Source organism: Lynx rufus, unplaced genomic scaffold (assembly GCF_022079265.1).
Source record: "Lynx rufus isolate CCGP_SWC_20201006 ecotype Redwood Valley unplaced genomic scaffold, mLynRuf1.p SCAF_10, whole genome shotgun sequence".
Lineage (NCBI taxonomy): Eukaryota > Metazoa > Chordata > Mammalia > Carnivora > Felidae > Lynx > Lynx rufus.
This window is the reverse complement of record NW_025814824.1, coordinates 81,199,678-81,225,883: the sequence shown is the minus strand read 5'-3', so window position 1 is coordinate 81,225,883 and position 26,206 is coordinate 81,199,678. Positions and strand designations below refer to the sequence as shown.

The 26,206-nt window shown below is 43.2% G+C and overlaps 1 protein-coding gene across 1 annotated transcript in view; it reads left to right on the top strand.

The window, feature by feature from the left end:
- TTLL11 (tubulin tyrosine ligase like 11) overlaps positions 1-26,206 on the top strand; it is a 238,318-nt gene that overhangs the window by 36,743 nt on the left and 175,369 nt on the right. Inside the window, exons 2-3 of the mRNA XM_047068962.1 lie at positions 15,003-15,099; positions 22,449-22,582. Of these exons, the coding sequence (XP_046924918.1) occupies positions 15,003-15,099; positions 22,449-22,582 (231 nt within the window). The remainder of the gene's footprint in view (positions 1-15,002; positions 15,100-22,448; positions 22,583-26,206) is intronic.

The following is a 26,206-nucleotide window of genomic DNA, read 5'->3' as shown; positions in this document are numbered from 1 at the left end:
AAAGTTGCACCTCTTGCTTTGACTTTTCTCTATTCCCATTCCTATATTTCTAATCCCTTGTGGGATAGTTCCAATGAGATGTCCTGTTGTCCCCTCAAGCTCAGTACTGGTAAAAGTTAACTGTTTCTCTCCCAGACGTACTTCATTTCCATTCGCTCTATTCTGCTCGTGGCTCCAGTGAGCACTGAAATCAGGAAGTGAGGGTTAGGACAGGCAGAGGCACCCCTGCAGAAGACGTAGTTGCTCTGAGTCAGAGTGCTTGGGCAGAGGCGATTCAGCACTCTGGAGAGCTCCCAGGTGGGTGCCGCTTCCCTTCCTCTGGGTCCTCCTCTGCTCCTTCCCACACACACAGCCTTGGTATAGTGTGTGTCACCAGAATTCTATGTTTGTTAAAGTAACCTCATTTACTTCTCCTAGGCTTGGTTCTTTGGGTGCTGCGGACTTAATGGGGCTGGGTTCTGTTCCTTGCTCTACCACTTACTGGATATATTACTAGAGACTGAGTTATTTAATTGCTCTGAGCCTCAGTTTCTTTATCTGTAAAACAGCATAGCAATATATCTACCTACTTGGTAATGGTGTTGTGAGGGTGAATTGAGGTAGCGCATGTAAACTACACAGCACATAATACAGACTCAATAAATAATAGTCACAACTTTTAATTATAGAAGTTATTGGTACAATAGTATTAATTCTTAACAACATGCAGTGAGATAGCTTGAGGCTGTCATGGCAGTGGGATGTCTTTGGGAGGTTATAGGCTGGTTTCAAGGGTCAGGAGGAGCACATGAATTCAGGGGGACAGAGCTCGTCCCTCTTTATCTAGGAAGTCCTCTGGGAAACCACTTCTTTGTTCCTTGGTTTCATTATTAACACAGCACTGGGTGCCTTAGAATCAACACAAATCATAATCGGTTGTTGGAAAAGAAGAGCGGGCCCCCACAGATTTGCAGAACGGGAAAAACCCTGCATGTGCTAAGTGGAGAACAGACCCGAAGAGATCCAGTAATGCCCACAGCAGCTCAGAAAGTTAATGGCCACAGACAGTGGAAGACTGGGTCTCCAGGCTCTTGCACGCTTTGCACGTGTTTTTTGCTTCCTCTCATTGGACCCCTTTCCTTCTCCTGTCTTGGCAACTTCTCTGTCTCAAGAGTCAGCTCAAATGTCATCTACCTTTCTGAGCCTTGGTGGCCTCTTCTGTGAAATGGGGGTATGACAGCTATTCATAAGCCACGTGGAGACTAACTGTCACCATGTGGGTGAAGAGCTCAGCTCGGAGGCAGGCATGTAGTAGATGCTTGGTAGGATGGTGGCAGCAGCATCCGGTGATCTGGTTGTGTGTCTGATTCAGCCGCTGTGCTTTGAGCTCTTTGAAGGTAAGCAGTCTTTTATTCATCTTCCTGTTTTTACCTCTCCAGCTTTAGTCTCCACCACTAACACTTTGTCCCATATGCGGAACTTCTCAGCATTCCCAGAGCATACCACCTGGCTCAAAGACACAACGTGCTTGTGTGTTGAATGAATGAATTGATGTTCTGGCTAAACCATGGTGCCTTTAGACACCAGCTTTCTAGTGGAGTTGCCATTGTGGAAAGTCCTGAAAGGGCCTGGGTATCTGGTTAACTGGGGATGAGCTGCCCATATGAGATGTTGGGAGTGACTTCGGGAAAAGTTGTTTGATAATCCTGGCTGGGAGGAAAGTGCGCTGAAATGGAAACCTGATTTGCCTTGTTTCCATTTCAGTTAATAAACACATTTAAAGTTTTGGTGTGGACGTCTTTGAGGTGATTTGAGGACTAATGGTGAATTGATGTAATTTACACCCAGTGAGAAAGTAGAGAGCAGGGAGATTGCTGTGGATAGTACAGGGGAGCAAACCTACATTTCTCTCTTCCCTTCTAGTTTCTTGGCTGAGACACCCCTACAATAAATGAGAGATTAACAGGGCCAAACAAATTTGTGTTAATTTTGTACCTACGGGGACCCCAAAGAGATAAGCCCCAAAGAAGTAACCAAATAGAAAAAATTTTCATACTTTTTTGACAAGGAAACGATGAATTTGGGAAGTACTGACAAGATGAAGTTTGAGCCTGAGGTAGTACATTAGAGAGGAAGTAACAAGGTTTGTGTACATGGTCTTCTGGGCTCCAAATTCTCTCTCCCTGGTGATAAGGATTTCACCTTTCCTCTTGATATATAGAGAGGACACCTTTCACATGGGAGATTTGTTTCCTGCTTTAAGGGAAACAAAGGATGGTCAGAACATCCTTCTTGTGTTGGCTGTTTCATACGTAACTTTAATTCAAAGTAATATGCCAGAATGGCGCATTTTGGGGCACACCTGCCCCAAACTCCCATCAATAATTTTGCAGGGCATAGTGGAGGTAATTTGTAATTTATAATTGATATTGAAACCCTTTTCCACAGGCTGAATTATAATGGAATGGAGTAAGAGTCATTTGATGTGGGTATTTTGTTGTTTCCATCACCCTTATGAATTACAAAGTGGAAAAAGAATATACTGTTAAATTGGTGTCCAGTCTTTTCAGAGCGATTTGCTAAATAAGCTGGAATTTTAATTAAAACTGGAAGCCAAGAGGTAAATCACTTTAAAAGTTTGTGAAGTTTTTCTTTTTCTTTTGGTTAGTATAATTACTACTAATAAAGATTCTTTATGGGTAGGAAATTGGACACCAGAATAAATAACTGGAGGAGATTGCTATGGGACACTGAAATTATGAGAGGGGCAAGGTTCTCTTCCCCTCCTGCTAACATGGGCCTTTTTCTAGTTCAATTGTTTGGTAACAGTTCTGATCTCATTAAAAGTATTGTGATCAGAAGCAGAAGCAAGGTGGACGACAGGCCTCACTGCGGCTTTTCCAGCTTTAATTCATATGAGTCAATTATAATGAATGGATTTAATAAAAAATACAGCATGCTTTGGTGATTAACTCAGTGAACAATAAATGGTGCGCTTACCCAGAGTATCATATTTGCAATAATGAAGAAGTGAACAGGAAAAGGAAACTTCATAGATCACAAGAATTGCTACTTTCCAGCAAAAGGTTGTTAATTACTTATCCTTTTGCTATATTTATTGGCTCTATTAGAGGATGAGTAATTATTGTCTTCCCGGGAAACCCATTGGAGCCAGGCAGCGTCTTCATTAAATCGGAAGGCTCCTCAGAGTGCTAGTTATCCCTGTGGGATCCTCTCCCTTCAGAGTCTCCAACGACCAGGGATCTGGAGGAGGTGAGAGGGGAATGTCAGCCCATGGGCATGGGAGAAGGGGCTTCTTTAAAGTGCACTGGCTATTAGAGTAGTTCTTGCACGTGAAATTGGTGATGTGCCCTTACTCCTCTGTGCCTTCCCCACCCCTACTCCCAATGCATTCTTTCTCTGCTTGCCTCATTGCGACTCTACCCTGTCCTAGCCTTGGCCGGGTTTCCTCATGGGTCTGGCTGCCCTCAGTCTCGCTCTACCTCCCCTCCATTCTCCATTCTAGCCAGATCTGGCATAACCCTGCTGGAGCACTTCCTTCGGCTGTCCTCCCCCTACAGAATCAAATTCAAGCTCATCACCTTGCCCTGTGAGCCCTTCATGACTTCTCTGGGTCATGGAGACCTCTTCAGGTTTGTCTCCCCTACCTACCCTGGACTCCAGGCATGTGGAACTTCTTGTGCCCTCCAGAATCCCTGCACACACGCTGCCCTCTGCCTGATTTCCCTTTCTCCTCATCTCGGTGTGGCAAACATCTATTTCCCATCCAGCTCACATGGTCCCTCTTTCCTTCTCTGGAGCAGAAACAATTACTGCTCCTGGGCTCTCACACATAGATAGTGCATCTGCCTCTACCCGAGGCTGGCTTATGCATCCCTGGAGCTATGTTTGATTCACTACTGTTTTTCAAGAGGTGAATTTGTTGAGGGCCAGCCTCTGCTTTCCCTGCCAGGGAAGATGTCTGGGGACTTTTGCAGTCTGCCTCGTTCACCATGGGACTTCATTGGGTGAAGAACAATCCAGGATACTTGCTGTCCATATTCTATGATTGGACCAATTTAGCTCCTGCTATGTGCCAGGCTATTCACAAACATTCTTTCAGGTACATGGTTGTTTTTAATCTTCACAACACCCTCTGTGATGGAAGCTTTGCTAGTCCTCTTTCTCAGGTGTTGAAACCAAAGGCCTTAGAGATTGGCAGGGCTGAGATTTGAACTCAGGTTGTGGAAGTCAAGTTAAGGAGACTTTGTGCAAGTACAGACTTTCCCCAGAGGTTAGACACATACCCAGGAAGACCTACATGGCTTCAAATACCCTGAATATACCTTGTGTACCTTTAACCTTAGGCTGGTCCTAGAAGATACACCCATCCACCATCCCCTCTAGGTAATATCTCACCAGCCAATAGGTATGGGGTGAAGGATGATGGAAACGCATGGAAGAGAAAAAACAAAACAGTATTTTTTTGAAGACCTACTGTGTATTTGGTATTGTGTGTGAGGCACAGTGCTAGGTGGCTCAGACATATTATTAGACCATCTAATAACCCAACTGCATTGCCATTCTTGTTCCTGCTGAGGAAACAGGTTTAGAATTGCCCCATGGGTGGGCTTTTCTCCCAGCCCCATCCAAAGATGCTGTGATCAGGAAGCTGGCCAGTCCCTCCCCAGCATGGGGAGGCCTTTTCTCATTAGCTTTATTTTCCCAGGTAGGAGGGAGCCTGGAATCTCCCTGAAGGCAGTTGGGTGGTTGGCACTTCTCATCTTTGTGGGAGGATAGTGATGCCATTAGCTGAGATGTGGGCAAGAGAGGAGTGAGCTAGCTAGCTTCCTTCTCTCAGGCTTAAAAGGGGCTCTCCTTCTTTTGATATGCTCAGATTTGGCAGATAGAGCCATGTTCCATGTGGTCACACCCTTCAGGATTTGATGGATTTCCACCAGTTTTTTGTTTTGTTTTGTTTTGTTTTTGTTTTTTGTTTTTTTTTTTTGTTTTATTTTGTTTTGTTTTGGTATGCTTGCTTTCTTGATTGAAGAAAAGAGTACTAAGTTTTTTGTTCATTCTTGAAGGGCAATTGCTCAGTCCTTTCCATGTCTTAACTGGTCTTCTCTGGACTTTTCTGTGCTATGCTCTTCCTTGAAGTGTTAACCACACTCATTTTTTTTTTTTTTTTGCATAGATATATGTGCTCATTTCCCCCCATAGGTTAACACAGCTACCCATCCATTCAGCTTAGTGGAATCAAAAGAGCACAGTCTTTGGACAAATTCTGGGTTTGCCACTTATTAGGAACAGAATTACATTTTTTCATGTGTGAAGTGGAGGCATATATATAAGATGCCTGGCACACAATTAAGTGTTTAATAAATTAGTCTTAAATTCCTTCATTCTCGAAGACACTGTTATAAACCTGGAATGGTGTATTCATTATCTATTACTGTGTAACAAATTTCCCCAAAGCTTAGCAGCTTTAAACATCACACATTTATTATTCACATACTTTCTGGGGATTATGAATCTGAGAGTGACTTAGCTGGGGTTCTGGCTCAGGGTCTCTCATGAAGCTGCAGTCTCTGAGGACTTGACTGAGGCCAAAGTATCCACTTCCAAGTTCATTCACATGGCTGATGGCAGGAGGCTTTGATTTCTTACCACTCCCTAGACCTTTCCGAAGTGAGTGGTAGTGATGATGATGATTATGATGATGATGAGAGACAGAGATGGGAGCCAGGCAGCCAGGGGCACACACGTGCGCGCGCGCGCGCGCACACACACACACACACACACACACACACACACACAGCATGCGCAAGACAGAAGCCACTGTCTCTTTATAAGGATATCCTAATAATGGAAGTGACATCCCATCACTTCTGCTGTAGATATTGGTTACATTGACCAAGGCTGTGACAGTTGTGGGAGAAGACTACACAAGGGTATGAATTCCAGGAGGCAGGGATAATTGGAGACTATTATAAAGGCTGCCTACCACAGATGGGTAGGTCGAGAAGAGGGTAGAAAGAAAGGAATGTCTCTACCCTGCAGCATTCTGTCTGATGGGGAGGCAATCATGTAAACATAAATACCCTACAAGGCAGTGGCTGTACTATAGGCATCAACAGAGTGCAGAGGGAACATTGGTGAGGAATCTATTAACTCTGCCTGGGGGCATCGTCAAGGGTTTCCCAAGTGCAGGTACACTGTGGTGTTCGTGTTCAAGAGCTGTCCTAATGATGCTTGATTTCTGGTTGGCATCTTTTTTAATTGAAGTTACTCATTGAGGTGATTTCCTTGGACACTAAAAATAATAACCTACCCTATATAACAGCAATCTGCTGTTTACAAAGTGCTTTCCCATGCATTACCTCAGTCCACAGAACAGCCCTAGGAGGTGGACGGATTTTATTGCTGCTGTTTTCCTCCCTAGCAGATGAGCTGTAGGGGCGCAAGGTCAGTGTGTCACAGTTGGGGTGGGGTGTGGTGGGTCGAGGCTTGAGCCAGGGTCTTCCTTGTCCGAGCATGCTGTTCTGGCTCATACCCCTTCCCTTGTGTTTTTTCAGAGTGCTTTGGGCCTCTCATTTTAAAGCAGTAATTTGGGTCATTTCCCCCTGTAGAAGCATTGCACATGTGCTTGCCCATATCAAAGCTTATTTGCCACTTTTATGCCCAATCACTTGAAAGATTTTCTTTCATGAAGAAGCTTTATGAAGAAAATCATTCACAAAGTACAGAAATGTGAATTGTGCTTTTATCAGCATTCACTGTGAAACTTCATTTTGTGAAACTCCCCAGGGGGTTTGAACTTGCTCTTTGGACTATTTATTAGAAGAGGGACCGGAACCTCAATTCCTTAAGCACAAACATGCTTAAAGGACATTTAATGGTTTCAGTTCTTGTTGGAGCCTGGCTGTTTTGCAAGTTTGTTTTAGCCCTTCTGGGTAAGAGGGAAAAGGATTTGGGGACCACGCAGGTGTATACGCTGAGGGAGAATCCTCCTTTGTGGCAAAGATGGTAGCATATGGGGTGAGGGTATGCTTGTTACTGTAGCTCGTGTGTGACTAATAAATGCCACCATAGCAACAGATCAACCTCAGTTGTGTGTAATGGTAAGTGCATGGGTCTTGGAAGCAGGCACACCTGGATTTGATCCTGACTCTGTCCTCAGTAGCTCTTGGGAGAGTCATCTAATCTCTCAAAGCTTCGGTTTCTTCATCTATAAATAGGATTATTTGTAGCACCTTTCTCTTAAGGTGGTTGTGGGGATTAAATGAGATAATCTATGTATGAAACACATACACATAGTAGTAAGAATTAAATAAATATTAACCTTAATAGTGACAGTGACGACGATGGTAACAGTGTATTTGGGTAGCTGCTATTCATAAGTTCCTTTATTTATGTATTTATTCATGAAACATACTACAGATGTGCTAATAGTGCTGTCTGTGAACAACCAGAGGCTTCAGGGAGTCTTTGGATCTTTTCAAGTCATATGTGCATATATGCATATTTTATGCATGTGTGTGCTTTTCTGATGAGAATCCCCAAGTGATTCTTGACCCCAAAAAGGTTATGAACAAACAAAAAGTTATAAACAAAGACTTGGTGTCAGGGATCCACAAATGATGATAAGACTGTTTTCATCTTCAAAGAGTTCACAAAGTGGCAAGGTGGGCAGACTTACAGATGGGATGTTGCAAATGTCCCGTGAGGGTGTAAGTGACAGGGGCCATGTAGAAGCCAGGGTTTGTGAGACAGCTTCATGGAAGGAGGGAGTGGATGGTCAAGCCAAGTTAGAAGATCCCAGGCAGAAGGAATAACACCTGGAAACCCAGGCCACAAAACAGTGAACCGCTATATACTTATTTGTTACAAGTAGTCGGGCAGTGACCGTACAAGTGCCCAGGGTGTCCGTGGCCCAACTTGAGGCAAGCAGGTTAGCAGAGAGGAGTTTGGCAAGAGTCTTTTGGGCCATGCTTGGAGTTTAGACTTAATCCTGTGGTTCATGGGAAGGCATTGAAGAGTCGTAAGTAAAGGAGTGACATGGTCAGAGTTGTGCTTTTAAAGAAACACCCCTCTGTGTGTGGGGTGGATTAGAGGAGGAGACTGTGGCAGACAGTGGACCTCATCCCAGTGGGAGATGAGTCCCCGAAGTTAGGCAGTAGCATTGAGGATTAAGAAAGGGGAGAAAATTTAAAAATAAATTAGGACATAAACCAGACTTGCTGACCAGTTGGGTATTGGGGAGGAAGGGGTGACCTGGGTGATTGTCTGGATTACAGCTTCTGATGTTCCTGTGGGCCTGTGACCAATTGGACACCTGGTTGGTCATCCTTGAAACCTGAGAAGTATGTCAGATTGTTCCCGGTCCTAGGAATGCATGGCGTTCTGAGGGAATTAGGGGTTACACGTGAAGTACGCGAGTGCAGACAGTGATGAGCACAGTAAGTGCTGAGGGGACCAGGAAGGTGATCCCCAGGCTGAAGTGGTCCTGGAGCTCTCCATTGTCATCATATCCAGCAGGCAGTTGTTAGTTTCCAACCTCTGAGTTTGACCTCTCAGCCACGTTCACACCAGTCACCATTCTCTTTGTCTTGAAACACTCTCCTCCCTGGCCTTTTTCAGCCCATGCTCTCTGTCTCTCTGGGACCTCTTACTCAGTGGCTTCTGCTCAGTGGGTTCATCTTTCGGCATGACCTACTGTTTCTGTGATCCAGCTGGGGGGCAGCCCTACCCCGTGTGCATCTGCCGAGGTCTTCAGGATCATCTCACACTGCTTTCCTCAGGTCCTCCGTGCCCCAGCCACCTTGACCTGCCTTTAGGCTTTCCAGTGGGCCATGGTCAGTCTGATCTCTGGGCTGGAATGCTCTTCTTTCCTCACTTACCTGTTCTTTACAGTCTCCCCTCAAATAGCCTTGTCTTAGGAATAGGGCGACCACTCAGTTTGTTGTTCAAACCAGGATACATTTGAAAGTGAAGAAAAGTTCTATTAATATTAATAGACTCAGAGTGGCCCTCTTTGACTTCCCAGATGCATTTGGGTCTCCCTGTGCTCTCATTGCTCTCTGGACCTCAGTTCGCAGTTCTTCCCATGACTTGGTTTGCAGTGATACGTTGGAGTGACTGACTCAACTCTTTCTCCCCCATGGACTGTAATGCTTCATGAAAGCAGACGTGTCCCTACGTGTCTTTGCCACTTGAGGCACATTGTGCCGCATGATAAGTTCTTAACGCTTAATAAGTGAATAAATCAATGATCACCTCAGATTTGTATTGTTGTGTGGAATGTACAAAGCGTTTTCACATCCATTATCTTGTTTCGTTCCTATTGCACTTTGACACGTTTTCTTGTCTCAGTCTACGGAGGATACAAATGTTTTGGTTGCTTAAGATCTCATACCAAGTGACAGAAACAAGTCTGAAACTCTCAGGTCTTCTGACCCCAAATCCAGTCCTTTTTCCAAAAGGGTTTGAAGAAGAGAAAAGGAAAAAGATGACTCCCAAATTTAGAACGTAGGTACCTGGGAGGATGGTGCTGACCTTGAGAAAAATGGGGAGTGGGGGAACTGAGAAACAAGGGCCAATTCCAACTGCCCCATGAAAAGCCACATAGCATTCCAGGCTATAGAGAGCTCAGAGTAGAGCCACAAATGGCCCCTTACCCTCAGGGGGCATAAGGAGACAGTTTTTTTTTTATTGTTATTTTATTGTGGTGAAATGTACCCAACAAAATTTATCTTAACCATTTTTAAGTAGCATTAAATACATTTACACTGTTGTGCAACTATCAACTCTAGAACATTTTTCATCTCCCCAAACTGAAGTTCTGTACCCATTAAACAAATAATACTCCATTTTCCCCTCTCCCTAGCCCTTAGAAACCACTGTTTTACTTTCTGTCTCTCTGAATTTGACTACTCTAACTACCTCATGTAAGTGGTTTATTTCACTTGGCATAATGTCTTCAGGGTTTCATCCATGTTGCACCAGGTGCCAAAATTTCATTCCTTCTTAAGACTGAGTAAGTTTACAGTGTATGAATGTATTCTATTTTGTTTATCGGTTGATAGACAGTTGATGGACACATGGACCATTTCCACCTTGGCTACTTTGAATAATGCTGAGCGTTTGTATATCAATATCTGTTCAAGTACCCGGTTTCAGTTCTTTTGGGTAAATACTCAGAAGTAGAATTGCTGGATCATGTGACAGTTTCATTTTCCACAGCAGGTTTTTACATTCCCAGTGCCTAAGGGTTCCAATTTCTCTACATCCTTATCAGCACTTATTTCCTTTTTATTATTTTTTATGCAGCCATCCTGATGAGTGTGAAGTTGTATCTCATTGTGGTTTTGATTTGCATTTTCCTAATGATTAGTGATGTTGAGCATCTTTTCATGTGCTTATTCGCCATCTGTATGTCTTCTTTGGAGAAATGTCTATTCAAGTCCTTTTCCCACTTTTTAATTGTTTTTGTTGTTCTTAAGTTGTAAAAGTTTCAAAACATATTCTTATATACGTATTTAAAATTTGTTTTAATATATTCAGATACATCTCTGATACATGCCTTATCGGATACATGACTTTCAAATATTTTCCCCTATTCCATGGGCCGTCCTTTCATTCTGTGGACAAGTGTCCTTTGATGCAAAAACGTTTTAATTTCAACAAAGTTCAATTTATTTATTTTTCTTTTGTTACCTATGCTTTAGTGTCATATCCAAGAAATCCTTATCAAATTAAATATCATAAAGCTTATCCCCTATATTTTCTTGTAAGAGTTTTATGGTTTTAGCTCTTATGATTAGGTCTTTGACCCATTTTGAGTGATTTCTTTTTATGGTGTAAGGTAAGGGTCCAACTTCATTCTTTATGCATGTGGATATCCAGTTTTCCCAGCACCAGTTGTTGAACAGAATGTCCTTTCCCCACCAAATAGTCTTGTCATCCTTGTCAAAAATAATTTGACCATATATATCAGGGTTGATTTCTGCGTTCTGTATCCTGTCCCCTTAGTCTATATGTTTGTCTTTATGCCAGTACCATACTGGTTTTTACTTTGGTTTTTTGGTTCACTACAAAATTGAGCAGAAGGGACAGAGGTTTCACATATGTTCACTGATCCTACATATGCATAGCCTCCCCAGCTATCAAAATCTCATGCCAGAATGGTACATTTGTTGCAACTGATGGACATACATTGGCACATTATCACCAAAAGTCCATAGTTTATAGTAAAGCTTATTACTCTTGGTGGTGTATATTCTGTGGGTTTGGACAATGAATCATGATATGTATCCACTATTATGGTATTATGTGGAGTAGTATCACTACCCTAAAAATCCTCTGTGCTCCACCTGTTCATGCCTTCCTCCCCCCTAATCCACGCAACCACTGATCTTTTTACTGGCTCTGTAGTTTTGCCTTTTTCAGAATGTCATATACTTGGAATCATACAGCAGTTAGCCTTTTCAAATGGGCGTCATTCACTTAGAAATATGCATTTGAGATCCCTCCATGTCTTTTCTTGGCTTAATAGGTCATTTTCTTTTTTTATCACTGAATAATATTCCATTATCTGGATGCACCACAGTTTATCTAACCCATTTACCTACTGAAGGACATCTTGGTTGCTTCCAAGGTTTGGCAATTATTAATAAAACTGCTATAAACATTCATGTGTAGTTTTTTTCCTGGACATAATTTTTCAACTCGTTTGGGTAAATGCCAAGGAGCATAATTACTGAATCATATGTAAGAGTATGTTTACTTTTTTAAGAAACTGTAAAATCTCTTCCAAGTAGATGTATCAATTTTGCATTCCCATCAGTAATGAGTGAGAGTTCCCATTGCCCCACATCCTTGCCAGCATTTGGTGTTGTCAGTATTTTGGATTTTGGCCATTCTGATAGTTGTACAGTGGTGTCTTACTGTATCTCGTTGTTTTATGTGCTGTTTTGATATCTATAGCTTTGTTGTTAAGTTTTGGCGTCAGGAATTGTGATACATCCAACACGTTCTTCCTTCTTAAGATTGTTTTGGTTATTTGGGGTCCCTTGAGATTCCACATGAATTTTATGATAGATTGTGCTATTTCTGCAAGGGAAAAAAAGTCATTTGGGTTTTGGTAGAGATCGCATTGAATTTGTACATTGCTTTGGGTAGTATTGACAATATAAAGTCTTAGCAATATAAAGTCTTCTAATTCATGAACATGGGATGTCTTTCTACTTATGTATTTCTTCTTTAATTTCTTTCAGCAACATTTTGTAGTGTTTGGCATACAAGGCTTTGCCTCCTTGGTTAAGCTAATTCCTAAGTATTTTATTCTTTTTGATGCTATTATAAATGTAATTGTTTTCTTAATTTTCTTTTTGGATCACTCATGGTTAATATATAGAAAAAACGGATTTTTGTGTATTGATTTTGTATCCTTCAACTTTGCTGAATTCATCTATTATTTCTGTGTGTGTGTGTGTGTGTGTGTGTGTGTGTGTGTGTATAATCTTTAGGGTTTTCTACATAGAAGATCATGTCATCTGCAAAAAGATCATTTTACTTCTTCCTTTCCAATTTGATGCTTCATTTCTTCTTCTTGCCTTTTGCTCTGGCTAGAACTTGTGATACTATGTTGAATAAAAGTGGCAAAAGTGGGCATCCTTGTCTCATTCCTGATCTTAGAGAAAAAGCTTTCAGTCTTTCAACACTGAGTATGATGTAAGCTGTGTAAGTAGTTTTTAAAAAGATCTTAAAAAGAGGTGGGATTTTGAAAGTCCTGGGACCTATTTAAAATTGAGTTCCTCTGTGTTCTCAGCACCTAGAACAATGTCTGGCACATAGTCATTGTTGAATGAATGGATTAAAAAAAACACAGTTTCTCAAAACTGAATGAGCTAAAGGCATTGCTGCAAGGAGTGTTGATTTGGGATTCATGAGGTTGGCAAGGATTGAAGGGTGACTGTCAAGGTGATAAGGAGTCATGGGCTGTCGGCTGACATGGAGCAGGTGTCAGTTCCACATTGCAGGCAGTACAGCCACTTGGATCTTAGTAAACTTTGCTTGGATAGTTTGCTTTTTCGAGAAACTCCCCTGGTTAAGTTATTTTCCCCTTCTCTCTGTTAGCACTTAACAGCTGGAAGAAAATAACATATGTTGCATCTTTTTGTATTTATGACTACTGAATTAATAACTTCAGTCCATTGGATGCAATGAAAACAAGCAAAATGCTATAAATTATAGATGAAAGTTGTTCATGCTAATAGAGTGTGTAACATATGCCTTACTTTGGCACAGCTTTGAAATTATGTGAATGATTTAAAGGGCTTGAGTCTGTTTGCCTTCATTTTAATTTGGAATAGTTGGAAAACATCAAGCCACCACCATTTCATTCGTGATGCTATGTTCTCCCATTGGAACCTAACTCTCTTAACTTGGAGCAGATAAAAACCCTGATTAGCTATAGTCTTACGATGGGAAAATCAAGTGTTGCATTTAACGTGTTGGCATCTCTCTTCATCTGGACCTTTAATAAGCATGAATTGACATGTCCTCACTTTTTTCCCTTTTTAACAAGGGTCATCTGAGTTACAGATTTTAAAAATGAATTCTGTAAATGTAGAACTTGTTGATAACTTTGAGAGGCAGCAGGATGTAGTGGAAAGAGCAGGCCTTTCTGTCTCACTGCGGGATTTCTGGCTGCTAATTAGGAAACCCTATAGCGTGTGCAAAGAAGGGATAGATTCTAAGGATACAAGGCTGTCTTACAGGATCCAAGGACAGGGGAGACAGCCAGGTTGAGGAGGGTCTGCACCTAGGATCTAGAAGCTCTGGGAGCTAAGGTCAGTCAGTCTGTCACTAGGACCACATGGCCTTACCTTCACTTTTCTCTCTGCACCTGCTCCTTTCTTCTCTCTCAGCAGCCTGGCTGCCTTTGCTTCTTTGTGCTCCCAGCTAAGCACAGCTGCCCGGCTCCGGCTTTTTATCTTTTCCAGTTCGAGAGCCAGCAGGGGTGGCTGCCTGGCATGTCTGATTTCCAAATTCCTGGAAGAGAGAATCTGGTTATCTCACCTTGAATCAGATGACCATTCCTGGGTTTGTTCATTTATTCATTCAAAAAGTCTTTATTGAAGTCTTTATTGAGGCGCTGGGGGATACATCCTGCTTCACAGACTCTGTGTGTGTGTGTGTGTGTGTGTGTGTGTGTGTGTGATTGACATATGGGGGAGAACAGGGAGAGACAATGAGTGAGAGAGCACGAGCAAGAGAGTACAAGCTCATTTTGGGGGGGGGGGGCGGGGACTGACTTGAGAGTTGCAATTTTCAGAGAAAGAGAAGTATGGCTTAGGATTCAGATAGACCTGGATTCAAATCCTGATTCCTCTCCTTCCCAGCTCTATGTTACATTAAGCATATTCAATACCTTTCTCATCCTCCATTTAAAAAAAATTTTTTTTTAACGTTTCATTTATTTTTGAGACAGAGAGAGACAGAGCATGAACGGGGGAGGGGCAGAGAGAGAGGGAGACACAGAATCGGAAACAGGCTCCAGGCTCCTAGCCATCAGCCCAGAGCCCGACGCGGGGCTCGAACTCATGGACCGCGAGATCGTGACCTGAGCTGAAGTTGGAAGCTTAACCGACTGAGCCACCCAGGTGCCCCCCATCCTCCATTTTCTCACCAGTAAAATGGGAATCATTCTTTCTAGGGTAGTTACGAGGATCAAAATGAAAGGGTACTTGTAAAACCATGAGTACTGTATCTGCCACATAGAATCAGAACTCCACCCCTCACTGGGTGTGACCTCCAGCAAGTTCCTTACCCTGTCTGAAACCATTTCTTCACTTATAAAATGAGAAAGGATATCATTTACTTCACGTGCTAATTTGAGGATTAAATCACGTGATATGTCCAGGTCTCCGGGAATGTGTACGTAATAGACACTCACGATAGTAGCTGCTCCTCTAGTTCTTGTTAATAGTCACTTTTCTCCCCCCTCTGTCTTCTAGTTCCCATTTGGCCGACGCTTGCCTTGTGACATCTACTGGCATGGAGTTTCATTTCATGACAATGACATATTCTCCGGCCAAGTGAACAAGTTTCCAGGTATCTGCTGTTATTGTTGACGTTGAAAAATGTTTCTAGGCTGAGCGTCAGGGTGCCCTCTTCTACAAGAACATGACAGCATTTTGAGCTCAAACTCAAGGACTCCTAATTGGGACTCGTGGCTGCACTGCCACAGTCAGTGCCCTTACCTCGGGAGGGAGGCTAAGGCAGAGGTACTCAGGATTTAACCCACCAAGAGTTTATTTATTTATTTTTTCAATATATGAAGTTTATTGTTAAACTGGTTTCCATACAACACCCAGTGCTCATCCCAGAAGGTGCCCTCCTCAATGCCCATCACCCACCCTCCCCTCCCTCCCACCCCCCATCAACCCTCAGTTTGTTCTCAGTTTTTAAGAGTCTCTTATGCTTTGGCTCTCTCCCACTCTAACCTCTTTTTTTTTTTTTCCTTCCCCTCCCCCATGGGTTTCTGTCAAGTTTCTCAGGATCCACATAAGAGTGAAAACATATGGTATCTGTCTTTCTCTGTATGGCTTATTTCACTTAGCATCACACTCTCCAGTTCCATCCACGTTGCTACAAAAGGCCATATTTCATTCTTTCTCATTGCCACATAGTACTCCATTGTGTCTATAAACCACAATTTTTTTTATCCATTCATCAGTTGATGGACATTTAGGCTCTTTCCATAATTTGGCTATTGTTGAGAGTGCTGCTATAAACATTGGGGTACAAGTGCCCCTATGCATCAGTACGCCTGTATCCCTTGGGTAAATTCCTAGCAGTGCTATTGCTGGGTCATAGGGTAGGTCTATTTTTAATTTTTTGAGGAACCTCCACACTGTTTTCCAGAGTGGCTGCACCAATTTGCATTCCCACCAACAGTGCAAGAGGGTTCCCGTTTCTCCACATCCTCTCCAGCATCTATAGTCTCCTGATTTGTTCATTTGGGCCACTCTGACTGGTGTGAGGTGATATCTGAGTGTGGTTTTGATTTGTATTTCTCTGATGAGGAGCGATGTTGAGCATCTTTTCATGTGCCTGTTGGCCATCCGGATGTCTTCTTTAGAGAAGTGTCTATTCATGTTTTCTGCCCATTTCTTCACTGGGTTATTTGTTTTTCGGGTGTGGAGTTTCCCACCAAGAGTTAAAGACTGGAGGCTCAAAAACAAAAAGACGGGATTTTCTGGTCTAATTTCACTAGTGGAAGAACACGATCTTCACCTTCTGGGTTATAATATGAGGGTGTAATGAGGGGACTATATTCTCTAAATGAAAAGCAATAGACCACTTTAATTATTTGCAAGAAACAGAAGTACTGAAATCCTAGGAATAGGTCACAGAAATGGCGTTAGCAGCTTCTATTGTCTTCAGGTATCATAATTGGAGGTACCATTTTTAAAACCAAATACACCAGTGTCCATGTTGGGAATGACAGGCAGAGACAGTGCCTGCCTTTTACCTGGGGACATTATCCCAGTGCGCTTTCCTGTAAGGGAGACTTGTGCCAGGAAAATGTCAGAGTCAACACTTTAAGACACCCCCTCACTCCACTCCCAGCCACCCAGTTGCCTTTCCATTTTATTTTTAATCTCTCCCACCCTCTTCTGCTATTGATTGCTATTCATTATTTTTAATGGCTAAGTGAGGAGGGTGGTTAAGGGAGTGGGTGTGCTCAGCGAGGGAGGAACATTGGGTTAAGTTGAGGGTGATCGCAGCCAAAGGGTCTGTGTCTTGTATTCAGAAATTTTAACTCAATATACACAAACCATACTGTAATACAGTAATAAAGATTTTTTTTTTAAAAAATAGCATCACCCTCAATCCCATCCCTCATTTAACAAAACCGCAATGTGAGTACTTCTATATTTCCTCCCAAACCTTAACCATATTTTTGTATCATTTTTGTGTGATACATCAGAGTGTGGTTGCCTGAATACAAGGTGTTTTCTCTTAGCATGGTATCATTTATGCTTATTTTTAAAAGGGAGAATCAATTTACTCTTTTTCTGGGGCACCTGCCTGGCTCAGTCCGTAGAGCATATGACTCCTGATCTCAAGGTCAGGAATTCGGGAATTCGAGCCCCATGGTGGGCTGAGAATTTACTTTAAAGAAGATAATTCATTTTCTTTGGCACATCCTATGCCATGTCTTTAAGAAAACACCTCTCAGAAAACCCAGCAGCCATACATTGTACACTGGCGAGTTATGCCACTTCTACTAGGGGGTTTCAATTCAGCGTGCAGACTCCCCTGGGCCTCACATTGCTCAGATTCGCCTCGAAGGATATAGGGCAGGAAACACAGCTTTCCAGCCAGTCAGTGTCAGGCATTTCTCTCCAGTGGTGTCTCTGCAAGGGTGCCAGGGGCTTGTCTCACCCCTCGAGTGAAAGCTCAGGTTTAAGGAGACAAGACCTACATCAGTGAACACGGGTCTGTCTCGGCTCAGAGACCCCCTAAGAGCCGTATCCCATGTAGCTACTCTAAAGCATGGCTTCCAGGGTCCCCAGCAGGGTCGTGTTAAGTTACAAGAATCATTACATCAGGAAAGCCTGGGGCTACGCCTGCCTACCAGGTATTTATGCAATTTGCCAACCAGGGATCATTTTAACCATATGCTCTGTTGTCTAGTAACACAGCTAACTTTCTACCTTTATTGGTTTCCAGGGAAACAGAGCTAGAAAATTAACCGAAGGTTAGAGGAGGAGGGAGGGTTATGTTGGAGAACAAGAACGATTCTGGTAGCCAGGGTTCTTCCACACGGTTTAATGGGATCGCTATTATTTTCTCTGTCTTCCTGCTCATAAAAGGTGACTTTTTGATGCCGCTCAGAGGACTTACTGGGATATTGAAGGGATGTAATTTGGAAGAGAACAGTCCTTTGAATGAAGACAGAGTTCTTAAGACATGAATCATCAAACGAGGCTTCATTTACATATCCCCCTATTTGCTCATGCCTCGTCTCACAGCCGAGAGTAGGAAAGAAGTCATGGCTCTGGCTTTACTTTTGGAACACAAATGAGAGAAAAGTACCCTCAACGGACTAGTTTCATTAAAGGTGATACAAGAATATTCATTCCAAACAAGCAAGTTAGCTCCATCCCATATTCCATGTGCCAGCGATTGGAACGTATAATTTTCCACTTTACCAACAGCAGTTAATTAGTTCTAATGATAAAGCAGGCTCTCGAACCTCTAGGCACAGAGGCAGTGTGGCCACACCCTCTGCACTATGGCAGACAGCAATTCTTAGCTATGCCATGATTCCAGAAGGGTCTGTCCTGTGGCTCTAGTTTGTGTCCAGGCTTATCTTCTGTCTCTGATGTATCCCGTTACTGTAACAATGCATCTTCTATGCATTGTGTATCACGTAGAGTAAGTTCTACTGGACGTGGCCAGCAACTGTCAGTGTGTCACATGCCGAATAAACTGGAAACCTTTGGGGATGCATATGGAAGTGATTTATTTTGTTTGTGTCAACACATTCGATTTTAGCCACTTTTCTATGGGCGAGGTCCTTCAAGAAGTGTTATTGTGTCTTAAATGATGAATTAAGACCTTCTATAAAAAATAATCTGATTTAGATACGTCCTTGGCTTTAAGAAAGTCCCAAACTGAACAATTCTCAGCTTATAAGCAACAGTTGTTTGCTGAGTTTCAAGGTCTGAGATGCGTGGCCTCACATGGCAGATGTCGCCCGAGAGTCCGCCGTGAGGGGGGACTTTCTGTCAGAGAGGGAGAGGGTCCCAGGGAGAAAGCTATGGGGGCACCTGACTGTCAAGCACTGGGCTGTGCTGCGAATATAAAAACAAGGAGAAAAGCACATAGGGAGAGAAGTCAAACACAAAATAAGTGCTAGACAGAGGAATCCTGGGATGCCATGGGAGTTTGGAATGAGGGCATGTGACCTAATTGAGATCTGCTTGGGGGACAGACCCTGGAGAAGGGAATTGCCATGTGGACTGAGCCTCCAGGGGTGGATGGGCCTGACCTCCCTGCAAAATGAGGGAGCAGAGTTGGTGCAAAGACGTAGGATGTTTAGACCAGGCTGCTCATTCAGTGAAGGGCGGGTGGCCCGTGATGGTCAGAAAAGGTCAAATGTGATAGCAGCAGTGGACAGGTGACAGGCAGGAACCAGAGGATAGCATTCTTACAGTCTGAAGGTCATGGGGAACCACTGAAAAATTGTTAAGCCAGAGAGTGACAAGGATCAGCTTGCATTTTAGAAAGGCCAGCCAGAGGGATGCATCGCATGGGAGGCGGGTGGAAGGGCTGAGCAAGGAAACAGGGTAGAGCTCAGAGGCCGCTGCAGCATCCAGGCCAGTGATGAACTTATCGGTGGCAATGGGAACAGAGAGAGAAGGATGGATCTGAAAGCATTTCTTTGTTGTTGGTGACCGTAATGTGTTTTTGCCAAGAATTATTGTTATCGATGATATTGGGATTGAATAGTGCTCCCGACGCAGCTCAGGTTTTGTTTTTGTTTTTGTCTTTGTTTTTAATTGGGTTAAATAATAGGTCTGTGTGGGCAAGCCTAAGGATCAGTCTGTTATACTGTTGTGCAGCTTCATAGGGGATAAGACCTACCAGGCCCTGAGACTCCAGTGTGGCAGAGAGGAGAACCCAAGAGTGGCAGGAGGCAAGTTCTTGGCGTGGGAAACTCTACCCAAGTGAGAGGGGAAATCCCACAAGGGACATCTGGAGGTAGACCTCGTTGAGAGACCCAGGTAGGCAGTCAGCCTCAAAAGAACCTGTAAATAGGCAGCCAGAGGGCGGGCACAGGGCTAAAGTCACAGGCAGGAGGACACTCGCCCTTGCTGGGTAGTTTTGGGAGGAACAGAGGAGGAACTCTGGAGGGAACAAAGCAAAGGCATTGCAAAGGCGCCAGGAGCAAAAGACAGGTTACCGAAATCTGGGGACAAAGCAATGGAGAAAGTTGAAATCCTCCTTATCTAATTGGCGTACAAAGTCAAGGTCAAAGATTGCCTTGTTCCCAATTTGGTGGGGGTTGGGGGGAAGGAGGGGAGCTGAGGGTTAGACCTAGAACTTCCACCTTAGGTTAGAATGTGTCTCAGAGCCTAGGGCAGGGGTCACAGTGAGGGGTCACTTGCCACAGCTGCTTGGAGAAGGGAGGTGGAGTCTAGAGCCAGCAGAGCCTGGCAATGACCGCTCTTTTCACATGTTTACTCTGGGAACGTGTGCTCTGGCTCAGCTAAAAACCCAGCTACTCCGGTCAGCATCTCACTGAGAGAAGATGACACTCCCCACATCTGTCTCTGAGCCACCACCGGAAGCCCAGACACCAGCAGCTTCCGCATGGGGTGTAGTGGGGGGTTGGGGACGCTTTCCCTGGCAGCACCGGGAGGGAGCACAGCCTAGATATGTGGAGGAACAACGGGTTTGGCGGTAAGGATTGAGGGAGGTCTACGCTGGTGCCTTCTGGAGACAGGCATTTAGGCAGAGGAGGGGTGAGCCGTCCATAGCCTGTGGGTCGGAAGTGTCCGGGAAAAGCAGCCACTGGCCTGTAGCGTGCTTCCAAGTTGGCTGTTTTCAGTAGCGAACTACCTGGAGGCTGGCGCAAAAGCAAGCTTGGTGGCAGACCTGTCAGCTCACGTGGGGACTTAAGATCCACATTGTAGAAGCAGCCCTTGCAGATTTCAAAAGGATACGTGCTCAGTTTGCTGGACATTGATTTTCATAAAACTTTTCTAGAGCATTCAAACCACGCTTCTGTGCTCACAGCAATTCTGTCTGTGTTGTGTGAGTCCATCCAATCTGCTCAGGGGTCTCTGAAAGAGAACCTCCTCCCGTCACAAGGCCATTAAAGGGTAGCAAGTACCACAACACTGGCCAGGAGGCTTCATCTGCTTGGTGTAAGGTGCCGTATCACAGTTAGTTACGAAGGGTTTTCGTCTAGATTGGTCACCCAGTATTGTCAAAGAAAAGAAAAAGCTCCAAAAAATGTTGAGATTTTTGTTTTGTGCACTTTGTGTTTGGCTCCAGTGTTTCTAACTCAAAAATTCGAATTTCACAGGGGACTGAAAGGAAACAGCTGTAGTTTTCTAGGCTCATACTTATTTCTCGGGAAGCTCAGAACAGTATCCTCAGTGAGTTTTCTTTAATATCGAAGAGTTCACATCAGGGCACAGTTTATTAGTGCCTTTTAAGCTCCTTTATATCTTGTTTAATCCTTCTCTATCTCCTTCTAAACAAGAGCCAAGAAGCTGTGCACTGACATCTTGAATCTGCGATCTTCAGATTTATTGCTCTTTTTAATATGCTGAGGGAAGCAAGAAGCAGGTTATTAAAACCTTCATTCTTAGATGTTCACCCTTCACTTCCTGAACGTGGGAATTTAGAGAAATCTCATTCATTCTGATTGTGCCCACTTGAAATGTGTGATGATTCGGACATGCCAAACTGACGTGGAACTGTGTGCTTTCTGTTAAAAATAACTTTTGCTAAACAAATTTCCAGTGTCAGTGATGGAACTGTGTAGCCTCTTTGAGGGTGAAGGCCATTTTTAGTCTCCATTTTCAGTGGTGATATTTGCCTCGAGAGATAAGCCTGCTAAAATTTGAAAGAATTTCTGCCTATTTGCTTAACATTCGCTAAGGAATAGACTCTGTGTCTTCTCTTGTCAGAGTTCCTGAAGATGTTACGAGAAAAAAAAAAAAATCCGCCATCTTTTAAAATGTTTTATAAGTGAGACATTTGAATCCCCTCTGGGCAAATTAATGAGGTCTGATCAATTGTTAGTGAAGTACTTATAACTGAAGAACTCCTACAGATTCCATTTTTTCCCCCTAAACTATAAATTATGCTATGATATCCTTTCCACTTTGTGTCCTTATTTCAAGGAGACAGATTTTGTGCTGAAAGCTACATATTCTTTTACTTCATATCTTTAACACTCATGAAAGATTAAAACAAAGCAATTTAATTAAGCTTCTCGTAAGGTAGGCAGAGTCCACCAGGTAATGTTCTCGAGGGTATAAGATAGAAGCAGTCCCAGGAGTGTATATGGTGGCCCCAAATTAAGGAGGATCTGAAGTTTTAAGTGCGAGATATAAATGCTTCTCTTTATCCGTTATCTAGGGCCTGGCAAAGAATGGAATAATAGACTAGGTGGAAACTCATTCCTTCAAATTGATGCTTCATTTTTATAAGAGAAAAAAAAATATCTGTCTACTGCCTCAAGTTTTTCATTAATTTGGTGGGTCTTTCCAAACCATGAGTCACCACTGTGGGGAACAGCTCATACCTTTTTTTATCCTGTCTGAAACAGGGAATACGTCGGGTGGGTGGTTTTAAAAGTCCCCAATAATGGCTGTTTTATAGCTAGTGGCCCACTGCTGTTCAAACCTCACAGCTTCTCTTCTCCCCAGGCATGACGGAGATGGTGCGTAAAATTACTCTGAGCAGAGCCGTGAGAATCATGCAGAATCTCTTTCCTGAGGAGTACAACTTCTACCCTCGCTCATGGATTCTGCCTGACGAGTTCCAGCTCTTTGTGGCTCAGGTAGATGGCGCTCTGTCCCCACGACCCTTGAATTATGTCATGTTTGCAATTGTGTCCCGGGAGCTGGGTCCTGGGTCCTGTGTGCTGGGAGCTGGGGCGGGGAGTCCCCAGGAAGCTGCGACTAGCCGAGGGGGTGTCACAGCAGTACACAGTGGGTGTCGGCAGCAATCAAGGAGCTTGGAGAGTTGAATGGGCAGGGTGACAGGTAGGTAAACTGAAGAAGTGGGTCTTGACCTGAGGAGACTGGCCTGAGGCAGATATTGGGAGCCGGGTCTTGGGGTCAGTGTTTGGAAAGCCAAGAAGCCAGAGCTGGAGCAGGTGGCTGAGACCACAAGCAGATCGGGACCGGGTGAATCTGGAGCGTGGTCTCCCCAGCATCCTGTAGTATGAAATGTGGGAGGTCAGACTCTGTTTCAAGGCTAGGGAAGTAGGTCTGACACACTGGGGGGTTTGGGGAGGGGACCCTTTAAGTGTTCTCTGCTTTAAATCTGCTCCAGTGTCAATTTTCAAATCACCCATTCCACATCAAAGCAAAATGTTTGGGCACAAAATACTTTGCAGCCTTCACCACTGCTTGTGAAAGAGTACCAGTAGGGAAGCTGAATTCAAGATCGCCATTTTTCATTTAGGACCATTTCAAAGCCTTTGCCAGTGGGTCCCATGGTCCATACCATACCTCTGAGAGTAACTATGCGACAGATGCCTATCTCATCGTGATAAGGCTGATACCATTTATTGGTCCTACCGTGTGCTCCAGGCATTGTGCCAGAAGCTTACCATTATTTCTTTTAATCCTCATGGTGATCTTGGGAAGTTGGTTGTATTCTTAATCCCATTTTGTGGATAAGGAAGCTGAGACTTTGATAGGCAAAGTGACCTGCTGGAGACAGGGATTTAAACCTAGAGCTGATTTCAAGGCCTATGTTTTTTATAATCTATTTTATTGCCTACATGTTGTTTTGGTTTTAATATTAAATCATAAAGCTTGTAATAAATTTATGATTTCGTAAGCACAAAAAAAGTTTGAAGTGGTAATTTTTGAAAGGAAGCTGTCTATGGGATGTTCGTCACATGGGTTTACACATTTCTTAAAATTCATCCAGTTATTAACTTAAAATGAGTACATTTTATTGCTTGTAAATTATGCTTCCATAAAGTTAATTAAAAAAAATAAATGCTCAGCTATTCCCCATACTCACCCCTCAATTTCCCACTTCCGTGGCTGTGTTCACGTTTTTGTCCCTGTGTGGAATATGTGTCTGTCCCATTTCTACAACTCTGTGTTTAACTATTCTTTGAGTTAAAAACATTTTTTAAAATGTTTATTCATTTTTGAGAGACAGAGAGAGAGTGCAAGCAGGGGAGGGGCAGAGAGAGAGAGAGAGAGAGAGAGAGAGAGAGAGAGAGCCATAGAATCCAAAGCAGGCTCCAGACTCCGAGCTGTCAGCACAGAGCCTGAAGCAGGGCTTGAATTCAAGAGCCGTGAGATCATGACCTGAGCCGAAGTCCAACACTTAACCGACTAAGCCACCCAGGCGCCCCTATTCTGTGAATTTAAATTAGATACCTACCAACTGTGCTTTCAAAATCAGATACTTTTCCATCAACCCCCAAAATTCCTCTGTGCCTCTTTGCAATCCATTCCCTCAACTCTTCCAGCCCAGGCAGCCGCTGATCTGCATTCTCATTATAGATTAATTTTGCGTGTTCAAGAAATTCATATAAATAGAATCATATATATATATACACATATATATATATACTTCTTTGAGTCTTTTTGTTTCTTTCAGAATTATGTTTTTGAGATTCACCCATGTTTGTTGTGTATATCAGCAGTTTGTATTTTTATTGGCAAGTAGTACTCCATTGTATCAATATACCACAATTTGCTTATCCAACCACCAATTGAGGGGGCATTGGGGTTATTTCCAGTTTGGGATTTTATATTAAAACCGCCATGATTGATCACATACAAATCATTTTGTGGATGTATATTTTCATTTCTCTTGGGTTGTACCTAACGAGTGGAATTTCTGGATCATATGGTATCTGTATGTGTGACTTACAAGAACTTGCCAAAGTGTTTTCCAAAGTGGTTGTACACCCTCACCAGCAGTGTGTGAGAGTTCTGTCATTGGCAAGACTTGGTACTGTTAGCCTTTTGAATTTTAGACATTCTTGGAGACATGTAGTTGTATCTCTTTATGGTTTTCATTTACACCTCCCTGGGGCGCCTGGGTGGCTCGGTCTGTTAAGCGTCCGACTTGGGCTCAGGTCATGATCTCACGGTCTGTGAGTTTGAGCCCCACATCGGGCTCTGTGCTGACAGCTCAGAGCCTGGAGCCTGTTTCAGATTCTGTGTCTCCCTCTCTCTCTGCCCCTCCCCTGTTCATGCTCTGTCTCTCTCTGTCTCAAAAATAAATAAACGTTAAAAAAAATTTTTTTTACACCTCCCTGATGACCAGACGTTGAGCATCTTTCACATGCTTTGTGGCCATTTGAGTATCTTCTTTTGTTAAGTGTACATTTAAAATTTTGCTTATTTCTATGGGCATTTTATTTTTAAGTTGTAGGTTCTTTATATATTCTGTGTACAAGTCTTTCCTATGTCTATTGTGAATATTTTCTCCCTTTTAACTTTTCAAAACCTTAACCTCAAATTTTCATGTTTTAACTCTGTCTTTTGAAGAGCACAAGTTTTTTTTTTTTTTTAATTTTTTTTTCAACGTTTATTTATTTTTGGGACAGAGAGAGACAGAGCATGAACGGGGGAGGGGCAGAGAGAGAGGGAGACACAGAATCGGAAACAGGCTCCAGGCTCTGAGCCATCAGCCCAGAGCCCGACGCGGGGCTCGAACTCACGGACCGCGAGATCGTGACCTGGCTGAAGTCGGACGCTTAACCGACTGCGCCACCCAGGCGCCCCGAAGAGCACAAGTTTTTAATCTGGGTGAAGTTGAACTTAAAATTTTTTTCTTTTATCGTTTCCGCTTCTGTGTGATCTCTAAGGCATCTTTGCCCAACTAAATGTTGGGAAGATTTTATACTTTGTTTTTTTTTCCAGAAGTGTGTTAGTTTTAGGGTTTACACTTAGATTTATGATTCATTTCAACTCAGTTTCTATATATGGCACAAGACCAGCGTTGAAAGTTTCCTTTCTTCCATAGGGATATTCAGTTTTTCCAGTGCCTTTTGCTGCACTGATGATTGTTTCCCTCACTGAATTACCTTGGCAACCTTGTTGAGAACCAATTGACCGTCTGTGTTTGGTCTGTTTCTGGAGTCTGTTTTGTGCCACTCATCCGAATGTTTGCTCTTATGCTGATACCACGCTTTATCTTGGTTACTATAGCGGTAGAGTCAGTCTGGAAATCGGGTAGTGCAAGTCTTCTCACTTCGTGTATCTTCACGATTGTTTTGGTTACCGCAGGACCATTGCATGTCCACCTCACTTTTGTAACCAGTTTGCCCATTTCCACGAAGAAGCCACCTCGGGCTTTGATTGTGATTGCACGGTCTCTACAGATCAGTTTGGAGGCCGTGAACATCTTAACAGTGTCAACTCATCTAATCCTTGACTTTCATCTGTATTTATTTATGTCTTCCTTAATTTATCTCAGCAGT